This window comes from Rana temporaria, chromosome 3, assembly GCF_905171775.1.
Source record: "Rana temporaria chromosome 3, aRanTem1.1, whole genome shotgun sequence".
NCBI lineage: Eukaryota > Metazoa > Chordata > Amphibia > Anura > Ranidae > Rana > Rana temporaria.
The window spans coordinates 233499471-233521074 of record NC_053491.1 but is presented as its reverse complement, the minus strand read 5'-3'; the positions used below and the strand labels follow the sequence as shown (position 1 = coordinate 233521074).

Genomic DNA, 21604 nt, shown 5'->3' with positions numbered 1-21604 from the left:
TTTTGTTGTGGGCATAGAGAATCGGCGCACGCGCACATTTGTTTTTGTGCTTCCATACGTGTTCTGTAAAGGAACCAATCCCTCGCACGTGTCCTCATCCAATGGGGAGTGATGTTTAGTGTATCCTAGCAACTCTGTGTATGTTCTGTAGTGGTGCTGTAGCTAGCCCTTTAGGGACATCATGGACCCCTCCAGCTGCCCTCTACAAGTCAGGTAAATGCATTATAGACAGAGAGCTCCAATGTAAATGTCTGTGTCATTGAAATACACTTTTCCTGAAAATCTCAGCTCTATCTAATAGAATTACACAGCTGTCAGCATTCCCTATCCTCTACAATCAGATCAGCCCTAGACTTTCCTTCTTGTATTCTATAGATCTCTGTAAATAAATGTATTATTGTACTATTTTATTTTAACTTGTGTTATATATTAGCAAGAAATACCGGCATCACGATTGCTTCTTTTCACAAATCTTTATTTGGCACTAACAGCAGTGCTCCATCTATAGTGCTTGTGTTATATATTACACTACATTTGTGATCAGACTCGAAAAATGAAAGTGTACACAAAGCCAAAACTTTTTTTTAGTTTGCTTTGAATTGAGAAGTAAAGGGTTAACTTCAGCCTCGGAAGATTTGACTGCTGAACGACCACTGTAACGCTTTAACTGACAATTGCGCGGTCCCGTGACGTTGTACCCAAACAAAATTGATGTCCTTTTTTTCCCCACAAATAGAGATTTCTTTTGGTGGTATTTGATCACTTCTGCACTCTTTGGGGCAGATCCACAGAGCGAGTACGCCGGCGTATCTACTGATACGCCGGCGTACTTTCAAATTACCTGCGTCGTATCTCTGTTTTGAATCCTCAAAACAAGATACGACGACATCTGGGTTCGATCCGACAGGTGTACGTCTTCGTACGCCTTCGGATCTAAGATGCAATTCTTCGGCGTCCGCTGGGTGGCGTTCCCGTTGTTTTCCGCGTCGACTATGCAAATTAGCTATTTCCGACGATCCACGAACGTACGAGCGCCCGTCGCATTTTTTTACGTCGTCTCTAGTCCGCTTTTTTCGGCGTATAGTTAAACCTGCTATTTGGTGGCGTACTCAATGTTAAGTATGGCCGTCGTTCCCGCGTATAATTTGAATTTTTTTTATTTTTCGTAAGTCGTCCGTGAATCTGGATGGACGTAATTCACGTCTATGTTAAAAAAATGACGTCCTTGCGACGTCATTTAGCGCAGTGCACGGCGGGAAATTTAGGGACGGCGCATGCGCAGTTCGTTCGGCATGGGGACGCGCTTCATTTAAATGAAACACGCCCCCTAATCGCCGATTTGAATTGCGCGCCGTTACGCCGCTTGAGATACACTACGCCGCCATATCTCACATACGCTACGCGGGTGCAGATCTCTGTGGATCTGCCCCTTTATTTTTTGCCCTATAAACAAAAGAAGAGTGACAATTTTGAAAAGAACACAATGGGGGTTATTTACTAAAGGCAAACCCACTTTGCAATACAAGTGCAAAGTGCACTAAAAAGTGCACTTGGAAGTGCAGTCGCTGTAGATCCGAGGGAGACATGCAGGGAAAATAAAAAACAGCATTTTAGCTTGCACATGATTGGATGATAAAATCGGCAGAGCTTCCCCCATTTCAGATCTACCCCTCAGATTTACAGCGACTGCACTTCCAAGGGCAATTTCAGCGCAATTTCAATTTCACTTGTAGTGCAAAGTGGATTTGCCTTTCGTAAATAACCCCCAATGTCTTTTACTTTTTGCTATAATAAATATCCCAAATAAAAAAAAAAAAATGTCCTCAGCTTAGGCCAATATGTATTCTTCTACATATTTTTGGTAAAAAAATTGCAATATATTGGTTTTCACAAAGGTTATAGCGTCTACAAAATAGAGGATAGATTTATGGCATTTTTATTATTATTTTTTTTACTAGTAATGTCGGTGATCAGCGATTTTTATTGGGACTGTGACATCGGACACTTTTGACACATTTTTGGGACCAGTGACAATTATACAGCGATCAGTGCTATAAAAATGCACTGGTTACTGTATAAATGTCACTGGCAGGAAAGGGGCGAACTGTTTTCCCTAGGTGTGTTCTAACTGTGGGGGGATGGAACTGACTAGGAGGAGAGAGAGATCGGTGTTCATACTTAGTATGAACACACGATCAGTCTCCCCTCCCCTGAGAGAACCAGGATCTGTGTGTTTACATTTACAGATCACAGTTCTCGCTCTGTCACAAGCAATTTCGGGTGCCAAGCGGTCATCACGCCCACCGGCTTCCGCGGTGTGCCACGAGCGCGCGCCCCCTAGTGGTCAAAAAGCAAAGCGACGTAAGGTAACGTTGTTTCGGCCAGGGGAGCCAACCTGCCGCAGTAAAACTGCGGCGGCTGGTTGGGAAGGGGTTAAACTAGTGTTGCACAGGTATCAGTGCTGATACTAAGCATTTACCTTCAAGTACGCAGACTCCAACCACCACCCTTTCACACAGACAATCCACCCGGTGGACAACAATTTGCTCAGCGGGGGAATCAATCCGCTGAGTAGGTGGATAACAGGTCCATCTCTGCTCACTGTGCAGAGCCCCGCTCTCCTCTATGGGGAAATTATATGAAAACAGACCGCCTGTCTGTTTTCATCCCATCCGATCGGCCAGACAGATGGAAAATACGGTCACCATCCGTCTGGATTTCAGGGACCGGATCGGATAGCGGACATGTCACCGCTGACATCCGCTGCCCCATAGGAGTGAATGGAGCTCCCGGTCTGCCTGAAAAACTGCGATGCATACTAGCCCATTATGCTTTTACTTTGCAGGGAACAAAAGAGGAAGTAAAACCCATCAGGGTTACATTACATGATGGCACTATCGTTTGCTCTCACTGACGAATGTTTGTTTTTTGAAAATGGGTTCAGCTGATTTTTCATATAGTGTATGGCCAGCATTAGGCTCCATTCACACGAATGTGTTTTTTTCATGCTTTTGCAGAAACGCAGGACATTTATTTTACATGGGTTCCTATGGGCATTGATACATTTTTATGCCTCTGCATTTTTGGAAAGGGTCAGGGACATTTTTAAACTTTTTTAGAGTTTTTGGTTCAATAGACTTCAATAGAAATGCATGTAGTGTGTTTTTACTAAATTTGTACCGCAAATTTTCTGCAATTAGCATTTTTAAATCTACCCAACAACAAATTTGGCAAAACAAAGTATAAAAAAATGCAAATTGCGGCAAAAATTGCTTTAAAATCGCAAAGAAAAATAGGTAAAAAGCACTGCAGAAATGCTCAAAAGCAACATGCATAGGTGTGAATGGAGCTTAAAGGGGTTGTAAAGGTAAAAGTTTTTTTACCTTAATGCATCCTATGCATTAAGGTAAAAAAACATCTGACAGCACCGCCCCCCCCCCCCCCGAGCCCCCGTTTTACTTACCTCACCGTTCGAAAGTCCCGGGCGCGTGCTTGTCATCTTGCTCGGTTCCCAGCCTGGCCGTTGATTGGCTAGGCTGGGCGGATTGATAGCAGCGCAGCCATTGGCTGGCGCTGCTGTCAATCACAGCGGATGACGCGGCGCGCCGGGGGGCGGGACCGAGTGATACAGTCGGCGGCTATGGCCGCTGCTGTATCACGGGAGCGCGCTCGCAAAAGCTTTCCACCATGCGAGGGAGCTCGCATGAACGTGGAAAGCTTTTGCGAGGAGGAGCCGAGACAGCCGCCGAGGGACCCCAGAAGACACAGATCCGGGTCACTCTGTGCAAAACGATCTGCACAGTGGAGGTAAGTATAACATGTATGTTATTTTTTTTTTTTTTTAATTGTACCTTTAGTGTTCCTTTAAGGCTCGATTCACACTAATGCGTTTTTTGGTGCATTTTGTAGAAAAGCAGGGACATTTTTTAACATGGGTTCCTATGGAACATGTTCACATCAATGCTTTTTTGTGCCTCTGCGTTTTTGGAAAGGGTCAGGGGCTTTTTTCCCCGCAAAAAGCAGCGTTTTGCATGTAATAGAATTCAATGGACCCACATCCAAAACGCAAGTACCGCGTTTTTACTGCGTTTTTCCTACCTATTTTGGTGCTACTGAATGCTGCTGCTTAGCTGAGGAATTGTCCCCTGAATGCTGAGAATCTGACACTTCTTGGAATGCAGATATCCCACGTCTCTATGTAGTGGTCATTTGCTCCACATCACTACTATGTCCTATAGTAATGTGGAGGTTGGCAGAAGGAACCAGTGAGAGCAATGCAAGATACAGGTGATTGTAGCTCCCAGAAGTGTCGGCTTCCCAGCCAACTCGGCAACTGAGTGGTGTGCTGTGGCATGGGCAGCAGGAGAGATTTACGGTGCCTTGAAAAAGTATTCACACCCTTTGAAATTTTCCACATTTTGTGATGTTACAACCAAAACCGTAAATGTATTTTATTGGGATTTTATGTGATAGACCAACACAAAGTGCCACATAATTCTTGTCAGGTCACCTGTGGCCCGGTGACAAGTGCACCCTGTAGGGGTCAGGGATGCACCACAGGGAAGTGAACACTATAGCCGACTACTGCTGGCAGGGAGGAAGCGTAACCCAAGATCACCCAGGGCGCGGAGTCTAAGACCCAGTTTTGTATTCACCAGAGCCCTTGGTGGTAGGGATGGTGTCACGTACCTTAAGGATGAGCCCGACGTGCAGGAAGTGGCTGCTGTTGCTCCTCTGATCCCGGACCCCTGGTAGAGTAGACAGGGGGAGCGGGAATGCAGAGTCGCACAAGCGCCAGGGATGACGCTGGTGCAGGGGCCGGATGGAGCTTCTGCGGAGTCCAAGGAAGTCTCTGAGAGGCAGGTGCAGGCCGGTAAGTAGCAGCCTGGATGCAGGAGCACTGGAACAGCAGGTAAGCCGGAAAGGAAGGTATTCTGAAAGTCTGGCCGCAGCAGGTCCCAGAAGACTGGACAGGGTCCCAGAAGACTGGATAGGCAGGAGCAGCCGGACTGGTAACAGGAGAGGCCCAGGTAACAGAGAGGTCGACTAGCCGGGTCGGCAACAGACGGTCAGCGGAGTACCAGGGGTCAGGCAGAAGGATGGTCAGAGCAAGCCGAGGTCAGGGCAGGCGGAAGACAGGAACAACGAAGACAAGCCGGGTATCAGGATCTGGATCAAGCAGGAGTAGTTGGTACAGGTACAGGTACAGGTACAGGTGGTCTCAGGAAACGCTGCAGACCGGACAGCAAGGGGCCAGGCTCCCAGGACACTTTAAGTAGGTTGTTTTGGCGCCAAATGGACGCCTGCACGTGCCCGCGCGCCGTTACCGCCGGTGCGCGCTCCCGTGCGCCGTTACCGCCGGTGCGCGCGTGCACGAGCGCGATGCCGTGGTTGCGCGCGCATTGCGCGTGCCGATGCGCCGCTAGCGCCCTCTGGTGGCCGAGGTAATTCATGACATTGCCCCCCCCCCCAAGGGGCAGCCTCCGGATGCCCAACTGAGTCATCTTCAGCGGGTGAGAGTCTTTAAACAACTGAATTAGTCTTTCGGCGTGTATGTTGTCCTCCGGTTCCCATGAATTTTCCTCTGGCCCATACCCCTTCCATTTAACAAGGAACTGAATTTGGTTGCGTCTCTTCCTGCAATCCAGGATAGATTCCACCTCAAATTCCTCCTCACCGTCGACTAATACTGGTTCTGGGGGATCGGTATCCCGTCCAGGGAAGGAGTTGGGGACGTCCGGTTTGAGCAGGGCCACGTGAAACACCGGGTGGATTCGAAAGGACTCCGGTAAGTCAAGTTCGTAGGCCACCTCGTTTATCCTTCTCTTGACAGCAAAGGGACCCACGAATTTAGGACCCAGTTTCTTCGTAGGGCATGCAAGCCTTAAGTTCAAAGTGGACAAGTAAACTTTAGTTCCGGGTACTAAGTTGAGTTCCCCCCTTCTTCTCCTGTCAAAGATTTCCTTATTACGTTCCTGTGTTTGGGTCATGGTTTCCTGCAGGATCCTGTTATTTGAGTTAAAGAAATCCAAGGTGTCTTGAACGGCGGGTACCGTACTTTCTGGAACAGAATTAGAGAGGAACAGTGGGTGGAACCCGTAGTTGGCAAAAAAAGGAGACTGTTTGGTGGCCGAATGGATAGAATTATTATAGGCGAACTCTGCCAAGGGCAGCAGAGAAACCCAGTCTTCTTGCGAAAAGGACGAGAAGCAGCGGAGATACTGTTCAAGGGTCTGATTCGTCCTCTCCGTCTGCCCATTTGACTGTGGGTGGTATGCTGAGGAAAACGATAGGCCAATCTCGAGACTACTGCAAAGTGCCCTCCAAAACCTAGATGTGAACTGTACTCCACGGTCGGACACAATATCCGCAGGAACGCCGTGGAGTCTGACAATTTCTCTGATGAAGGCTTTAGCCGTCTCTGGAGCCGAGGGTGTGCCCTTTAAGGGGACAAAGTGTGCCATCTTAGACAGCCTGTCCACTACCACAAAGATAGTGGTGAAGCCCTCTGATGGGGGAAGTTCCACGATGAAGTCCATGGAGATCCTTCTCCAAGGTCTTTCCGGTACGGGTAATGGTTTAAGGAGCCCCCAGGCTCTGAGTTTACTACCTTTGTTTCGAATGCACGTAGTGCACGATTCCACATACTCTTTGCAGTCCTTTAGAAGTTGGGGCCACCAAAAGGTGCGTTGCAGAAGTTCAGCGGTCTTTTGTATCCCAAAGTGCCCAGCCAGCTTGTGGTCATGACAGGAGCCCAGAACATTAACTCGCAGCCCCTCGGGTACGAAGATCTTATCCCGGTACCATAGCAGACCGTCCCTGGATTGTAGCTCCGGATCAGGTGGAGAAGAAATGCCAGCGGATGCCTGCCTGATCTGGGGTACCAAGTCTCTTTGTAGTAGCAAAAAGTTCCCTGATGACAGAATAGTATCCGGAGGATTGGGAGGCTCCGAACTGGCGTACATGCGGGAAAGAGCATCCGGTTTGACATTTTTCGACCCTGGCCTGTACGTGATGTGGAATGAAAACCTTGTAAAAAAAAGTGCCCACCTGGCCTGGCGTGGTCTAAGTCTCTTGGCTACCTTTAGGTACTCCAGGTTTTTGTGATCTGTAAAAATCAAAATCGGGTGCGCTGCTCCTTCCAGGAGGTACCGCCACTCCTCCAAGGCGGCTTTTATCGCCAACAGCTCTCGGTCTCCAACATCGTAATTTTTTTCTGCTTCAGATAGTTTACGGGAAAAGTAAGCGACGGGATATAGCAATGCCTTGGGACCCTGCCTCTGAGAGAGGACTGCTCCAACCGCGGTTTCAGATGCATCCACTTCAAGAATGTAGGGCAGGCTTGCGTCGGGATGTCTCAGAATGGATGCCGAGGTGAACAAGCCTTTCAGGGTTTCGAAGGCTGCTTGGGCCTCTGGTGTCCAGCGAAACCGAGCAGACAGTTTAGTCAAGTCCGTTATAGGAGAAATGATGTTGGAAAAGGCTTTGATGAACTTCCTATAAAAATTCGCAAACCCGACGAATCGCTGAACACTTTTTCTGTCAGTCGGAGCTGGCCAGTCAAGTATTGCGGAAACTTTCTGAGGATCCATCTCAACGCCCCTTACAGAGATGATAAGTCCCAGAAACTGTATACTGGGGCGCTCGAACTCGCATTTGCTGGGTTTTGCGTACAGTCCGTGGATACGGAGACGTTCAAGCACCTTCCTCACATGTACACGGTGTTTCTCTAGGGAAGGGGAGAAGATTAGGATATCATCCAGATAGACAATCACAAAGAGGTCCAGATAATCTCTAAAAATGTCATTGACAAAATGTTGGAATGTTGCCGGAGCATTACAGAGCCCAAAGGGCATGACTAGATATTCAAAGTGCCCGAAACGGGTACGGAAGGCGGTCTTCCACTCATCGCCTTCGCGTATGCGGACAAGGTTGTAGGCCCCTCGGAGGTCCAATTTAGTAAAAATGACCGCGGACCCCAGACGCTGAAATAGTTCGGGTACCAAGGGAAGAGGGTATCTGTTTTTAATAGTTATTTTGTTGAGTTCCCGGTAGTCCACACAGGGGCGAAGGGAATGGTCTTTCTTTTCAACAAAAAAGATGCCTGCACCCGCGGGTGACGTGGAGGCACGGATGAACCCCCTCCTCAAGCTGTCATCTATATAGGTTTTCAGGGTCTCAAGTTCAAGTCCGGTTAAGGGGAAGATCCTTCCGAAGGGGACTTCGGCACCAGGGAGGAGTTCGATGGGGCAGTCATAGGCCCTGTGGGGTGGGAGGGTCTCGGCCCCCTTTTTGCTGAAAACATCCAGATAGTCATGATAAATTTCTGGGACGGATTGACGAGTCTCAATGTCAGAGTCCGAACAGAGTAATGGCAGGGGTGGAGACGGTAGTTGCAGGCAATGCTGTCGGCAGAATGGAGAGTTGAAGTCAATTTTACCAGTGGCCCAGTCAATCTGGGGGTTGTGGACTTGGAGCCATGGTACTCCCAGTATGACAGGGAACAGAGGGGAGTTGATCACATCCAAGCATAAGAGTTCGTGGTGGTTATCGGCAATGGTGGTGGCAAGAGGCTGGGTCTCCTGGGTGACGGGACCAGATTTTAACACCGAGCCGTCTGCTAAGTACACAGAAAGTCCAGTAGACCTGGGGCGGAGAGGAATCTGATATCTGAAGGCAAATGATTGATCCAAAAAGCAGCTACAGGCTGCTGAATCAATAATGGCGCTGGTTTGTATAGTTCTTCCTGGAAGCTGGAATAAAACAAGGATAGCCAGATGAGTGGAATTGCTTGGACGGACAGGTAGGGATACAGACGACAAGGATTGACACTTACGCAGCTTGGCAGGACAGGTCCTCACGTAGTGTCCGGACTCCCCGCAATACAGGCACAGGTTGTTGGCCCTACGGCGTTGTCGTTCCTCCGGAGTAAGTGAAGGGCGAAGGAGGCCTAGCTGCATAGGCTCTGAATTATCAGGGGTAGAAGAGGCTGTGGGCGCTGGTAGAGGTGGATTGAACGTGGAAGGTACCCGTGGCATCATCCAGACCGGACGGGATGGGGCAGTGGTCCTTTCAGTCCTGCGCTCCCTCAGGCGCCGATCGATCTGGATGGTCAAGTTGATTAAGGCGTCCAGGGTCCCAGGAACTCCTACCCGGGCCAGCTCGTCCTTTAGCGGTTCGGACAGGCCAAGGCGAAACTGGTAGCAGAGAGCCGAGTCGTTCCAGGTTGTGTCAGAACACCATTTGCGGAATTCGGACACATAGTCTTCGGCGGGTCTGCGACCCTGTTGTAGAGCATGTAATGCGGCTTCTGCAGTGGCGGTCTGATGCGGGTCCTCATAAAGCAGAGACATAGCCTGGAAAAAGGCGGTTAAGTTGTCAAGTGATTCATCCTTGATCTCCATGAGGCGATGAGCCCAGGTTTGCGGTTCGCCAGACAGTAGCGAAACGACGAAGCCCACCTTAGTAGCTTCCAGAGAGAAAGTCCGGGGTTGGAGGGCGAAGTATAATTCGCAAGCGTTGCGGAAGGCTCGGAATTTGTTACGTTCTCCCGCAAACCTCTCGGGCATGGGAACTTTAGGTTCAGGTGGCAGCATTATTACTGATGGCGAAGCGGATGCTCCTGAAGTCGCAGAGGCTGTGGCAGGAGTGGACAAGGCTTGGACCCGATTTTCCAGACGTGTGTAACCTTCTTGCAGGGTTCGGACGGCCTGGGTTAGTCCTTCCAAATGGCGGCAGAGTTCCTGCATCGGATCCACTCCCTGCGCGGGCTCGGACATGGCTGTCCGGTACTGTCACGTACCTTAAGGATGAGCCCGACGTGCAGGAAGTGGCTGCTGTTGCTCCTCTGATCCCGGACCCCTGGTAGAGTAGACAGGGGGAGCGGGAATGCAGAGTCGCACAAGCGCCAGGGATGACGCTGGTGCAGGGGCCGGATGGAGCTTCTGCGGAGTCCAAGGAAGTCTCTGAGAGGCAGGTGCAGGCCGGTAAGTAGCAGCCTGGATGCAGGAGCACTGGAACAGCAGGTAAGCCGGAAAGGAAGGTATTCTGAAAGTCTGGCCGCAGCAGGTCCCAGAAGACTGGACAGGGTCCCAGAAGACTGGATAGGCAGGAGCAGCCGGACTGGTAACAGGAGAGGCCCAGGTAACAGAGAGGTCGACTAGCCGGGTCGGCAACAGACGGTCAGCGGAGTACCAGGGGTCAGGCAGAAGGATGGTCAGAGCAAGCCGAGGTCAGGGCAGGCGGAAGACAGGAACAACGAAGACAAGCCGGGTATCAGGATCTGGATCAAGCAGGAGTAGTTGGTACAGGTACAGGTGGTCTCAGGAAACGCTGCAGACCGGACAGCAAGGGGCCAGGCTCCCAGGACACTTTAAGTAGGTTGTTTTGGCGCCAAATGGACGCCTGCACGTGCCCGCGCGCCGTTACCGCCGGTGCGCGCTCCCGTGCGCCGTTACCGCCGGTGCGCGCGTGCACGAGCGCGATGCCGTGGTTGCGCGCGCATTGCGCGTGCCGATGCGCCGCTAGCGCCCTCTGGTGGCCGAGGTAATTCATGACAGATGGTCTTGGCCGCAACTGGGTCCAGGTCGCGTTCCCGGGATTCCTTAAGTCACACTCCGCAGGGAGAAGGGGGAAGCAGCCAGCAGGACAAACAGTGGTGATGGACAGGCCGAGGTCAGGGCAATAGGCAGACAAGGATAACCGTGGAACATGCAAATAGTCAGGAGCACAGGCAGACAACGAAGTCTGGGACAAGCCAAAACGGTACACGGAAAGATGATCGTAGCACTCTGCAAACAGGAACTAGCAATTACACTGCAGACAGGAACTAGGCATAGGAACACTGTTGAACAGCACTGCAGACCTGTAGAGCAAAGGTTAATATAGGCTTCCTGGGATGGACTAGGGTGGAGCCATACAGGAAGAGGAAGTGATAAAAAGGGAAACCAGAACAGGATCTGCCTCTAATGAACACATGGAGATCAGGTAGGCAGACAGACTTGATGCATATTCATGACAGTACCCTCCCTCTTACGAGGCCTCCCCCTTCCCCGCCTGGGTCCGGGTTTAGAGGGAAACTTCAGATGAAAATTCTTCAATAGACGAGGTGCAAAGACCTCTGATGCAGGAACCCAAGACCTCTCCTCAGGACCAAAGCCTTTCCAATGAACAAGGTACTAAAGAGCGCCTCTACAGAGTCGGGAATCCAGAACTTGACTGACCTCATATTCCTGATTCTCCTCAGAGACTGGTGCCATGGTGGGGAGAGGACGAGAGAACCTATTAAGGACTAAAGGCTTCAGAAGGGAAACATGGAAGGAGTTAGAGATTTTGAGGTTTTTGGGAATCTGAAGTTTGAAACAAACTGGATTCAGCTTAGCCATTATGGTGTATGGACCAATGAATCTTGGAGCAAACTTCAGAGAAGGAACTCGGAGCTTGATGTTTCTGGTGGAGAGCCAGACTTTGTCCCCTGGTTGAAGAGAAGGCGGTTTACGCCTGCGGCGGTCAGCAAAGCCTTTGAATTTGTCGGCAGCTGCCCGGAGGGAATCATGGACGTCACTCCAGATGGAATTGAAGGACTCTTGAGCTGAAGCCAAAGCTGGGATATCCAGAGAACAGGTCATGGGAAGTGGAAGTTGAGGATGTCTTCCATAAACTGAGAAAAAGGGTGTTCTCTGCGAACTGGTATTAACATGATTGTTATGGGAAAATTCCGCCCATGGAAGTAGAGAGGACCAATCGTCATGATGAGCGGAGACTAAGGTACGAAGAAAAACCTCTAACTCCTGATTAACCCTCTCCGTCTGCCCATTGGATTGAGGATGGTAAGAAGAGGAAAAATCCAAAGCAATATTGAGGGATTTGCAAAAGGCTCTCCAAAAACGAGACGTAAATTGAACACCCCTGTCTGAAACAATATGAGAAGGAACCCCATGAAGACGGAAAATCTCTCGAACAAAAATGGGGACCAAGGCAGGAGCAGAAGGAAGACCAGGAAGGGGAACAAAATGTGCCATTTTGGAGAACCGATCGACTACCACCCAAATGACCGTATTACCGTCAGACAGTGGAAGATCGGTGATAAAATCCATGGTAATGTGAGCCCAGGGCTCCTTGGGAATGGGCAAGGGCATGAGGAGACCAGCAGGAGCTTGTGTGGAGGATTTGAACTGAGCACAGACATGACAAGCCTTGACATAGTCTTTAACCTCTGAGCGGAGATTTGGCCACCAATAGTGACGACTAATGAGTAGGAAGGACCGGAGGAAACCAGCATGGCCCGCCACCTTGGAATCATGTCCCCAACGAAGGATCTTGGCTCTTAGCTCAGTGGGGACAAAGGTCTTACCAGGAGGAATTTTTGAGTCCAGGGTGGTAGAATGGGCAACAATGCATGAAGTTGGAATGATCGGCTCAGGTTCAAGAGTGAGATCTTCGTCCAAGGTGTCAAAGGATCTAGAAAGCGCATCAGCCCGACCGTTGCAGGAACCAGGTTTGTATGTAATCGTGAAACTGAAACGGGAAAAGAAGAGACTCCACCTGGCCTGTCTGGGATTCAGACGTTTAGCATTCTGTAAGTACTGTAGATTCTTGTGATCGGTGAAGATCGTTATGGAGTGAGGAGAACCCTCCAAAAGATGATGCCACTCCTCTAGCGCCAATTTAATTGCGAGAAGTTCCCGGTCACCGATGGCATAATTTCTCTCTGCCTGAGAGAATTTTTTGGAAAAGAACGCACATGGTTGACGTCTCTTCTCAAAAAGTTGAAGAAGCACCGCTCCCACTCCCACTGAAGAAGCGTCCACTTCAATAAAGAATGCCTCCTCAGGGTTTGGTCTCCTCAAAAGAGGTCCAGAGACAAAGGCCTGTTTCAGATCGTGAAACGCAGAGACAGCTTCGGAAGGCCAGTCTTTGGCATTAGCACCCTTCTTGGTCAAAGCGATAATAGGCGCGGCAATGGAAGAATAATTCCTGATGAACTGCCTATAATAATTTGTGAAACCAAGAAAGCGCTGTGTGGCCTTGAGGCTAGCAGGAAGAGGCCAATTGGTAATGGCTAAGACCTTCCCAGGATCCATACGAAGGCCCAAGCTTGAAACAAAGCATCCTAGAAACAGGACCTCAGAACATTCAAAGGAGCATTTCTCCAGTTTGGCATAGAGATTATTCTCTCTGAGGCGCTGGAGTACAGTGCGGACATGGTTCCTGTGGACACGCAGATTTTCCAAAAAGATTAGAATGTCATCCAGATAGATGACAACAAACTGGTACAGCAGGTCCCTGAAGATTTCGTTGACAAAGTTTTGAAACACGGCTGGGGCATTACATAACCCGAAAGGCATGACCAGATACTCGTAATGGCCGTCTCGAGTGTTAAACGCAGTCTTCCACTCATCACCTTCTCGTATTCGAATGAGGTTGTACGCCCCTCTGAGATCCAACTTAGTGAAAATGGAGGCACCCCTCAACCTATCGAACAACTCAGGTATCAAGGGTAAGGGGTAACGATTCTTAATAGTAACAGCGTTTAACCCTCGATAATCAATACAGGGTCTCAAGGTGCCATCCTTCTTGGCAACAAAAAAGAACCCTGCTCCTGCAGGCGATGACGATTTCCGAATGAAACCTCTGTCAAGGTTTTCTGCGACATACTCAGACATGGCCTGGGTCTCTGGGATGGACAAAGGGTATGTGCGACCCCTGGGCAGAATTGCTCCAGGAACAAGGTCAATGGCACAGTCAAAAGATCTGTGGGAAGGAAGCACCTCAGCTGATTTCTTACAGAACACATCCCGGTAATCGCTGTAAGCAGTGGGAAGATCCGAAGATACTGATGTGGTAGCAACCGGAAGTTCCCCCTTAGGAGTCACCTTGGAAAGACATGACGAGAAACATGAAGGGCCCCAAGCCAGAATCTGCCCAGAAGCCCAGTCCACATGGGGAGAGTGGAGCTGTAGCCAAGGAAGGCCCAATACAATGGGAGTGGAGGCTTTAGGTAGGATGAGAAAGGATATCCACTCCTGGTGGAGAATCCCTATCGACATCCTAATAGGTAGTGTCTGGAAGCGAATAGGACCCCCTGGGAGAATAGTGCCATCAATTGCCGAGACTACCAGCGGCGTAGTGAGGGGTGAAAGGGTAAGCGTTCTGCGTCTAGCACGTTCTTCGGGTGTTAGTCTGGTCCGGCCCAGCTGCATAGGTTCCTCAGCAGGCAGAGGATGGTCCACGGGACGAAGTGAGGGAAGCACAGACTGACTAAGACCTAGGGAGTGCTGGTGTCTTTTCTCAATGGACCTCTCCTGAAAACGAATATCGATCTGGTTGCACAGGGAGATGACATCGTCCAGACCGACGGGGATGGTTCTTCCCGCTAATTCGTCCTTCACTCGGTCAGAGAGGCCATGTAAAAAGGTAGCGACCAGGGCCTCATTGTTCCAGCTCAATTCAGCTGAGAGTATACGGAACTGAAGAGCATATTGACCCACTGAACGAGATTCTTGGCGGAGACGTAGCAGAGCACTGGCTGCTGAAGAGGCCCGAGCCGGCTCTTCAAAGATGTTCCGAAAGAGCTTTAGGAAGTTGAACAGGCTGGAAACTACCGGATCATTCCTCTCCCACATAGGGGCAGCCCAGGCTAAAGCTTCACCGGAAAGGAGGGAAATAATATAGGCTACCTTTGCCCGATCAGACAAGAAGTTTTGAGGCTGAAGTTCAAAATGGATGGTGCACTGGCTAAGAAACCCCCTGCAGGCCTTGGAGTCTCCAGAAAAACGGACTGGAGGTGGTAGCTTCAGCGAATGCGACTCTGCGACTGGTGCGACGGGCGCAGCCGCTGCCGCTGGTTGTACTTGGGGTTGTAGATTCGGGGCTCCCAATGAGGTCTGAAGCTGATCAAAGCGGGAAGCCAGACCCTGAAGAAAACGCATCACCTGAGCCTGATTAGCTTCATGCGTCTCGAGTCTGTGAACAACGCCCTGTAATGGGTCATCTGCAGGAAGCGGCACGTCGGCCGGGTTCATGGCTGTTCAAACTGTCAGGTCACCTGTGGCCCGGTGACAAGTGCACCCTGTAGTGGTCAGGGATGCACCACAGGGAAGTGAACCCTATAGCCGACTACTGCTGGCAGGGAGAAAGCGTAACCCAAGATCACCCAGGGCGCGGAGTCTAAGACCCAGTTTTGTATTCACCAGAGCCCTTGGTGGTAGGGATGGTCTTGGCCGCAACTGGGTCCAGGTCGCGTTCCCGGGATTCCTTAAGTCACACTCCGCAGGGAGAAGGGGGAAGCAGCCAGCAGGACAAACAGTGGTGATGGACAGGCCGAGGTCAGGGCAACAGGCAGACAAGGATAACCGTGGAACATGCAAATAGTCAGGAGCACAGGCAGACAACGAAGTCCGGGACAAGCCAAAACGGTACACGGAAAGATGATCGTAGCACTCTGCAAACAGGAACTAGCAATTACACTGCAGACAGGAACTAGGCATAGGAACACTGTTGAACAGCACTGCAGACCTGTAGAGCAAAGGTTAATATAGGCTTCCTGGGATGGACTAGGGTGGAGCCATACAGGAAGAGGAAGTGATAAAAAGGGAAACCAGAACAGGATCTGCCTCTAATGAACACATGGAGATCAGGTAGGCAGACAGACTTGATGCATATTCATGACAATTCTGAAGTGGAAGGAAAATGATAAATGGTCTTCCAATTTTTTTTGACAAATAAATATGTGAAAAGTGTGGCGTGCATTTGTATTCAGCTCCCCTGAGTCAATACTTTGTAGCACCACCTTTCTCTGTAATTACAGCTGTAAGTCTTTTTGGGTATGTCTCTACCAGCTTTGCATATCTAGAGTGTGACATTTTTGCTCATTCTTCTTTGCAAAATAGCTCAGGCTCTGTCAGATTGGATGGAGAGCGTCTGTAAACTGCAATTTTCCAATCTTGCCACAGATTCTCAATTGGATTTAGGTCTGGACTTTGACTGGGCCATTCTAACACATGAATATGCTTTGATCTAAACCATTCCATTGTAGATCTGGCTGTATGTTTAGGGTCCTCGTCCTGCTGGAAAGTGAACCTCTGCACAAGTCTCAAGTCTTTTACAGATTCTAACAGGTTTTCTACTAAGATTGACCTGTATTTAGCTCCATTCATCTCCCCGTCAACCAGCTTCCCTGTCCCTCCTGAAGAAAAGCATCCCCACAACATGATGCTGCCACCATCATGTTTCACGGTGGGGATGGTGTGTTCAGGGTGATGTGCAATTTTAGTTTTCTGCCACACATGGCGTTTTGCTTTTAGGCCAAAAAGTTAAATTTTGGTCTCATCTGACCAGAGCACCTTCTTCCACATGTTTGCTGTGTCCCCAACATGGCTTCTCGAAACTGCAAGTCGGACTTCATATGGCTTTCTTTCAACATTGGCTTTCTTCTTGCCACTCTTCCATAAAGGCCAGATTTGTGGAGTGCAGGACTAATAGTTGTCCTGTGGACAGATTCTCCCACCTGAGCCGTGGATCTCGGCAGCTCCTCCAGAGTTAACATGGGCCTCTTGGCTGCTTCTCTGAATAATACTCTCCTTGCCCGGCCTGTCAGTTTAGGTGGATGGCCATGTCTTGGTAGGTTTTCCATTTTCAGATGATGGATTGAACAGTGCTCTGTTAAATGTTCAAAGCTTGTGATATTTTTTTATAACCTAACCCTACTTTAAGCTTTTCCACAAAGTGTTCCCTGGCCTTCATGATGCAGTTTGTTCACTAAGGTTCCCTAACAAACCTCTGAGGACTTCACAGAACAGCTGTATTTATACTGAGAATGAATCCCACACAGGTGTACTCTATTTACTAATTAGGTGACTTCTGAGGGCATTTGGTTCCACTAAATTTTAGTTAGGAGTATCAGAGTAAAGGGGGCTAAATACAAATGCACGCCATACTTTTACTTTTTACATATTTATTTGTAAAAAAATTGAAAACTATTTATAATTTTCTTTCCGCTTCACAATTATGTACCAATTTGTGTTGGTCTATCACATAAAATCCCAATAAAATGCAATTCCATTTTTGATTGTAACATGACAAAATGTGGATTACAAGGGTATGAATACTTTTTTAAGGCAACTACATTTATTATTTATTTATTTTGGGTACTTATAAAGCGCCGTCAACTTACACAGTGCTTTATTATATATTGTACATTCACAGCAGTCCCTGCCCTAAAGAGCTTACAACCTAAGGTCCCTAACTCACATGCATACATACACATACTAGGGCCAATTTAGACAGAAGCCAATTTATCTATCAGCGTGTCTTTTGGAGTGTGAGAGAAAACCCATGCATGCACAGGGAGAATCCAGTAAGGCTCTGGCTCACCCTACTCTACACGTGCTCAGTTGCTCTCTATTCTCAGCACTGTGCCTAACATCAGAGCCGCTAAAGTCCGATCAGCTCACTCTGAGGGGGGAAGGTGGAGGAATGACACAGATTGTGTTGAGGGAACACAGATTAGGGAGATGACAGGACAAACTCTACTGCCTGGGAGACACAAAAAAGTAAGGTGGGCCATACATTATGCCATTTTCTTTCCTTAAACTATAGAAAAGAACAGAAGTAAAATGCTTGATTCCCCCATTAACACAGTCAGGCCGCGTACACACGATCGGTCAAAACCGATGAAAACGGACTGAAGGACCGTGTGTGGGCCCCATCGGTCAGTTATCCTCGGTCAAAAAAAAGAGAACTTGCTTTAAAATTTAACCAATGGACTGATAACCGATAGGTCAAACCCGATGGTTAGTATGCAAAAGCATCGGTTAAAAACCTGCGCATGCTCAGAATCAAGTCGACGCATGCTTGGAAGCATTGAACTTCGTTTTTTTCAGCACGTCGTTGTGTTTTACGTCACCGCGTTCTGACACGATCGTTTTTTTAACTGATGGTGTGTAGGCACATCAGACCATCAGTCAGCTTCATCGGTTAACCGATGAAACGGTCCTTCAGTCCGTTTTCATCGGTTTTGACCAATCGTGTGTAGGCGGCCTCAGTGTTGATTAGAGAATCCCTCCCATGGAGCTATTGTATTCTGACAGAGATTTTTCAGCCATCCGAATACAATGATCACTGCTGGCTGCTATAGCCACCAGCAGTGATTAAATGAAAAAAAAAAACAGACAGGTTGATGGATCAACTTCAGTACAACCAGCCTGCCCATTGATGGATCAAAAGTCGTCTGGTTCAAGCTGAACCGGCGGCATATCAATCAGTTTCTGGACGGCTTTAGGCTCCATTCACACTTGTGTGATTTGTCATGCTACTTTGGACATCATAGTCACATGACAAATCGCACCCCATTGTTTTCAATGGCACCCGTTTAAATCGGTGCGACTTTGAAAAAGTGCCTGCACTACTTTGGTGTGACTTTTAATGTGACTTTGATCCGTAGAATGTAAAGTCACATCAAAATGGCGATGCTGGACTGAGTGGGGGGCAAAAGAGAAGAGGATCTCAGCAAGATAACTCTGGATCCGCTAAGCGGGTGAGTATCTTAACCGCAACCAGGTAAGCAGGGGTTAAAAAAAATATGGGGGGGGGAGTTGCTTCAAGCTGGCTGGAAAAAGCGCCTAGAGGCGATTCAGTTCGCATGTGTAGCGCTATACATTCATTCAAGCTGTATTTTCCATCCAAATTTATTTTCCCTTGCTGGGACTTTATTAGAAAGCAATTATTCCACTAATCCTGTACAGTCCCAGTGTTCTTACATTTGTAGTGTTACTAATGCTGAATCTTCGTTCCATTACATAGAGATCTTGATGGGGTCTGAACACGCCACTGACATACCTGTTCCTACTTTATTCAGAAAATATTGGCTACTGCTGATAAAATGTTCTTTCAATTAAACCAGACTGACTTTTATTATGATTTTTTTCTTTTTCAGATGGGTACAAGGAATTAACGAAAAACATGTCACCTTTGTTAATCGTAATACAGTGTGCCATCCATGTGGGAATTTTATCATTTTTACTGACATAGAAACAAGAAAACAGACTTTGCTACAAAGTCCAACAGGGAGCATTGGAGCTTTTGCTGTAAATACGTTCAGTGAAGTGGTGGCATTTACTAACCAGAAATGTCAGCCAAACATTTATGTGTATACTTTCCCAGGACTTGTCAAAAGAGCAGAACTAAAAGGTATTCCAATGGATGATAAAAAATGTTGCATTTATTTTACACATTATGGGGTAGATTCATAAAGAAGTTACGCTGGCGTATCTATTGATACGCCGCGTAACTTCTAGTTTGGTCCGGCGTATCTTTTTTCTGTATTCAGAAAACAAGATACGCCGGAATTTGGCTAAGATCCGACTGGCGTAAGTCTCTTACGCCTTCGTATCTTAGTTGCACATTTACGCTGGCCGCTAGGTGGCGCTTCCGTCGATTTACGCAAGGAATATGCAAATTAAGTAGATACGCCGATTCAGAAACGTACGTCCGCCCGGCGCATGATTTTACGTCGTTTATGTTAGGCTTTTTCCGGCGCAAAGTTACCCCTGCTATATGAGGCGTATCCTATGTTAAGTATGGACGTCGTTCCCGCATCGAATTTTGAAAATTTTACGTAGTTTGCGTAAGTCGTCCGTGAATGGGGCTGTGCGTAATTTACGGTCACCTCGAAAGCATTGGCTTTTTGCGGGTTAATTTGGAGCATGCGCACTGGGTTACTTTCACGGACGGCGCATGCGCCGTTAGTCAAAAACGTAATTTACGTGGGGTCATGTTTTATTTACACAAAACACGCCCACCTCTTCACAATTTGAATTAGGCGCGCTTACGCCGGCAGATTTACGCTACGCCGCGATAACTTAGGGCGCAGGTTCTTGGTGAATACAGAACCTGCCTCACTAAGTTACGGCGGCGTAGCGTATCTGAGATACGCTACGCCAGCAGAAATTTATGCCATTCTACCTGAATCTACCCCTTACTGTCCTTCTGCTAATACTAGAATAATACTTGTCTCACGATTAGCCTATACCTCCACCCTGAAGCGGATCAAATGAAAAGTCCCTTCTCTGCTTTGCTTCCTGAATATGGTTTTACATTTTTGTTTTACCATCTTTTTTTCAGAAAAAGGGGATTGGTCCCACTTCCAATACAATGTCATTTGTCTAGGCCAGTGGTCTCCAAACTGCGGCCCGGGGGCCAAATGTGGCCCTTTGCCTGCCTCTATCTGGCCCTTGGGACATAATTCCTCCAAGTGACACCAAAAAACAAAAATGTTAAAACTAATGATGGGGCAATTTTTACTCCCACCGATGCCGGGACATTTTCTACTCACACTGGCCACAGTTCGGCCCCCGTAAAGTCCGAAGGACACTAAACTGACCCTTTGTTTAAAAAGTTTGGAGACCCCTGGTCTAGGCGAATGACATGTACTGTGCCCAATGTGTCTCTTGGGATATGTACATCACATACCCAAGGAGGCCTAATGGCGCGTACACACGATATGGCTTTTGCCCGCCCAAATCACATCAGAATTCTAATGGAATACCATCGAAAAAAAAAAAAAAAGAACATGTTCTATATCTAAACTCTGATGGAATTCATCGGAATTTCATCGGAATTTCCGATGAAAAAACTCAGATGGGGCTATACACGATGGGAAAATTCCGATAGAAAAAGTCCATCAGACTTTTTCTATCGGAAATTCAGATCGTGTGTACGCAGCATTAGTGTTTCATTCACAGAAGAAAAAGGGGCAGTCATAGTGGCACCTCATCGGGAAGCTAGCCGGGTAAACCCAAAAACACCAGCTGGTTTCCTAATGACATAAACATGGCGGTGAGGGACCCAAGCGGTGGCTTTTGAGAGTAGGATATGCACAGGACAACTATTTGGGCCAGCTTGGTCCAAACAAGCTATTTAAATAATCAAGAAACCTGGAGTAAGGCTGGCCATACATTATACAATTTTCTTTAGATTTACCAAAACCATATAATATGAAGTCAAACCTAAATGCCTCGTACACACGATTGGGTTTCCCGGCAAACTTTTTACCACCAGGAAAGCCGAGAACCTGCTCGGTTCAGTGTTTCCCCTACACACGGGCGGTTTTCCTGCGAAGGAGCTCTGTTTGGGAATCCCGGCCGTGTGTATGCTCCATCGCAGTTTTTCCCATAGGAAAACTGCCAAAAACCACCAGACAGAAGTCTGCCGGATTTCCCGGTGGGAAAAAAGAGAACTGGTTTTCTTTTTTTGTCCGGCGGTTTTTGGGCAGTTTTCCCCTGTTGGAAAAACTGCGAGGAGCATACACACGGCTGGGATTCCCGGTCAAAAGCTCTCCTCACAGTTTTCCTGTTGGGAAAACTGATCGTGTGTACAAGGCTAAACACTTTCAATTTGTATGCAATCAGGTAGGCCCTTGCACTACATAATTGAAGGTAAATCTAATGAAAATTGAATAAGAAAGTTGTATGGTGTATGGCCAGCTTTAGGCTTTTTTCAGGCATTGGCTTCTTGTTTTTACTGCCTCTCTGCCACCATTGGAAGTGAAGTACACTGTTAACTCTATATGGTAATTTCAGCAAGTTATTAATGTGCCTTTTCATAT

At 48.1% G+C, this 21604-nt stretch overlaps 1 protein-coding gene across 1 annotated transcript in view; it reads left to right on the top strand.

The window, feature by feature from the left end:
* Positions 1-73: 73 nt before the first annotated feature.
* The window catches only part of CFAP43 (cilia and flagella associated protein 43), a 155604-nt gene continuing 134073 nt past the window's right edge, over positions 74-21604 (top strand). The window contains exons 1-2 of the mRNA XM_040344464.1: positions 74-213; positions 18935-19188. Coding sequence (XP_040200398.1) covers positions 182-213; positions 18935-19188 — 286 coding nt within the window. The 5' untranslated portion in view covers positions 74-181. The remainder of the gene's footprint in view (positions 214-18934; positions 19189-21604) is intronic.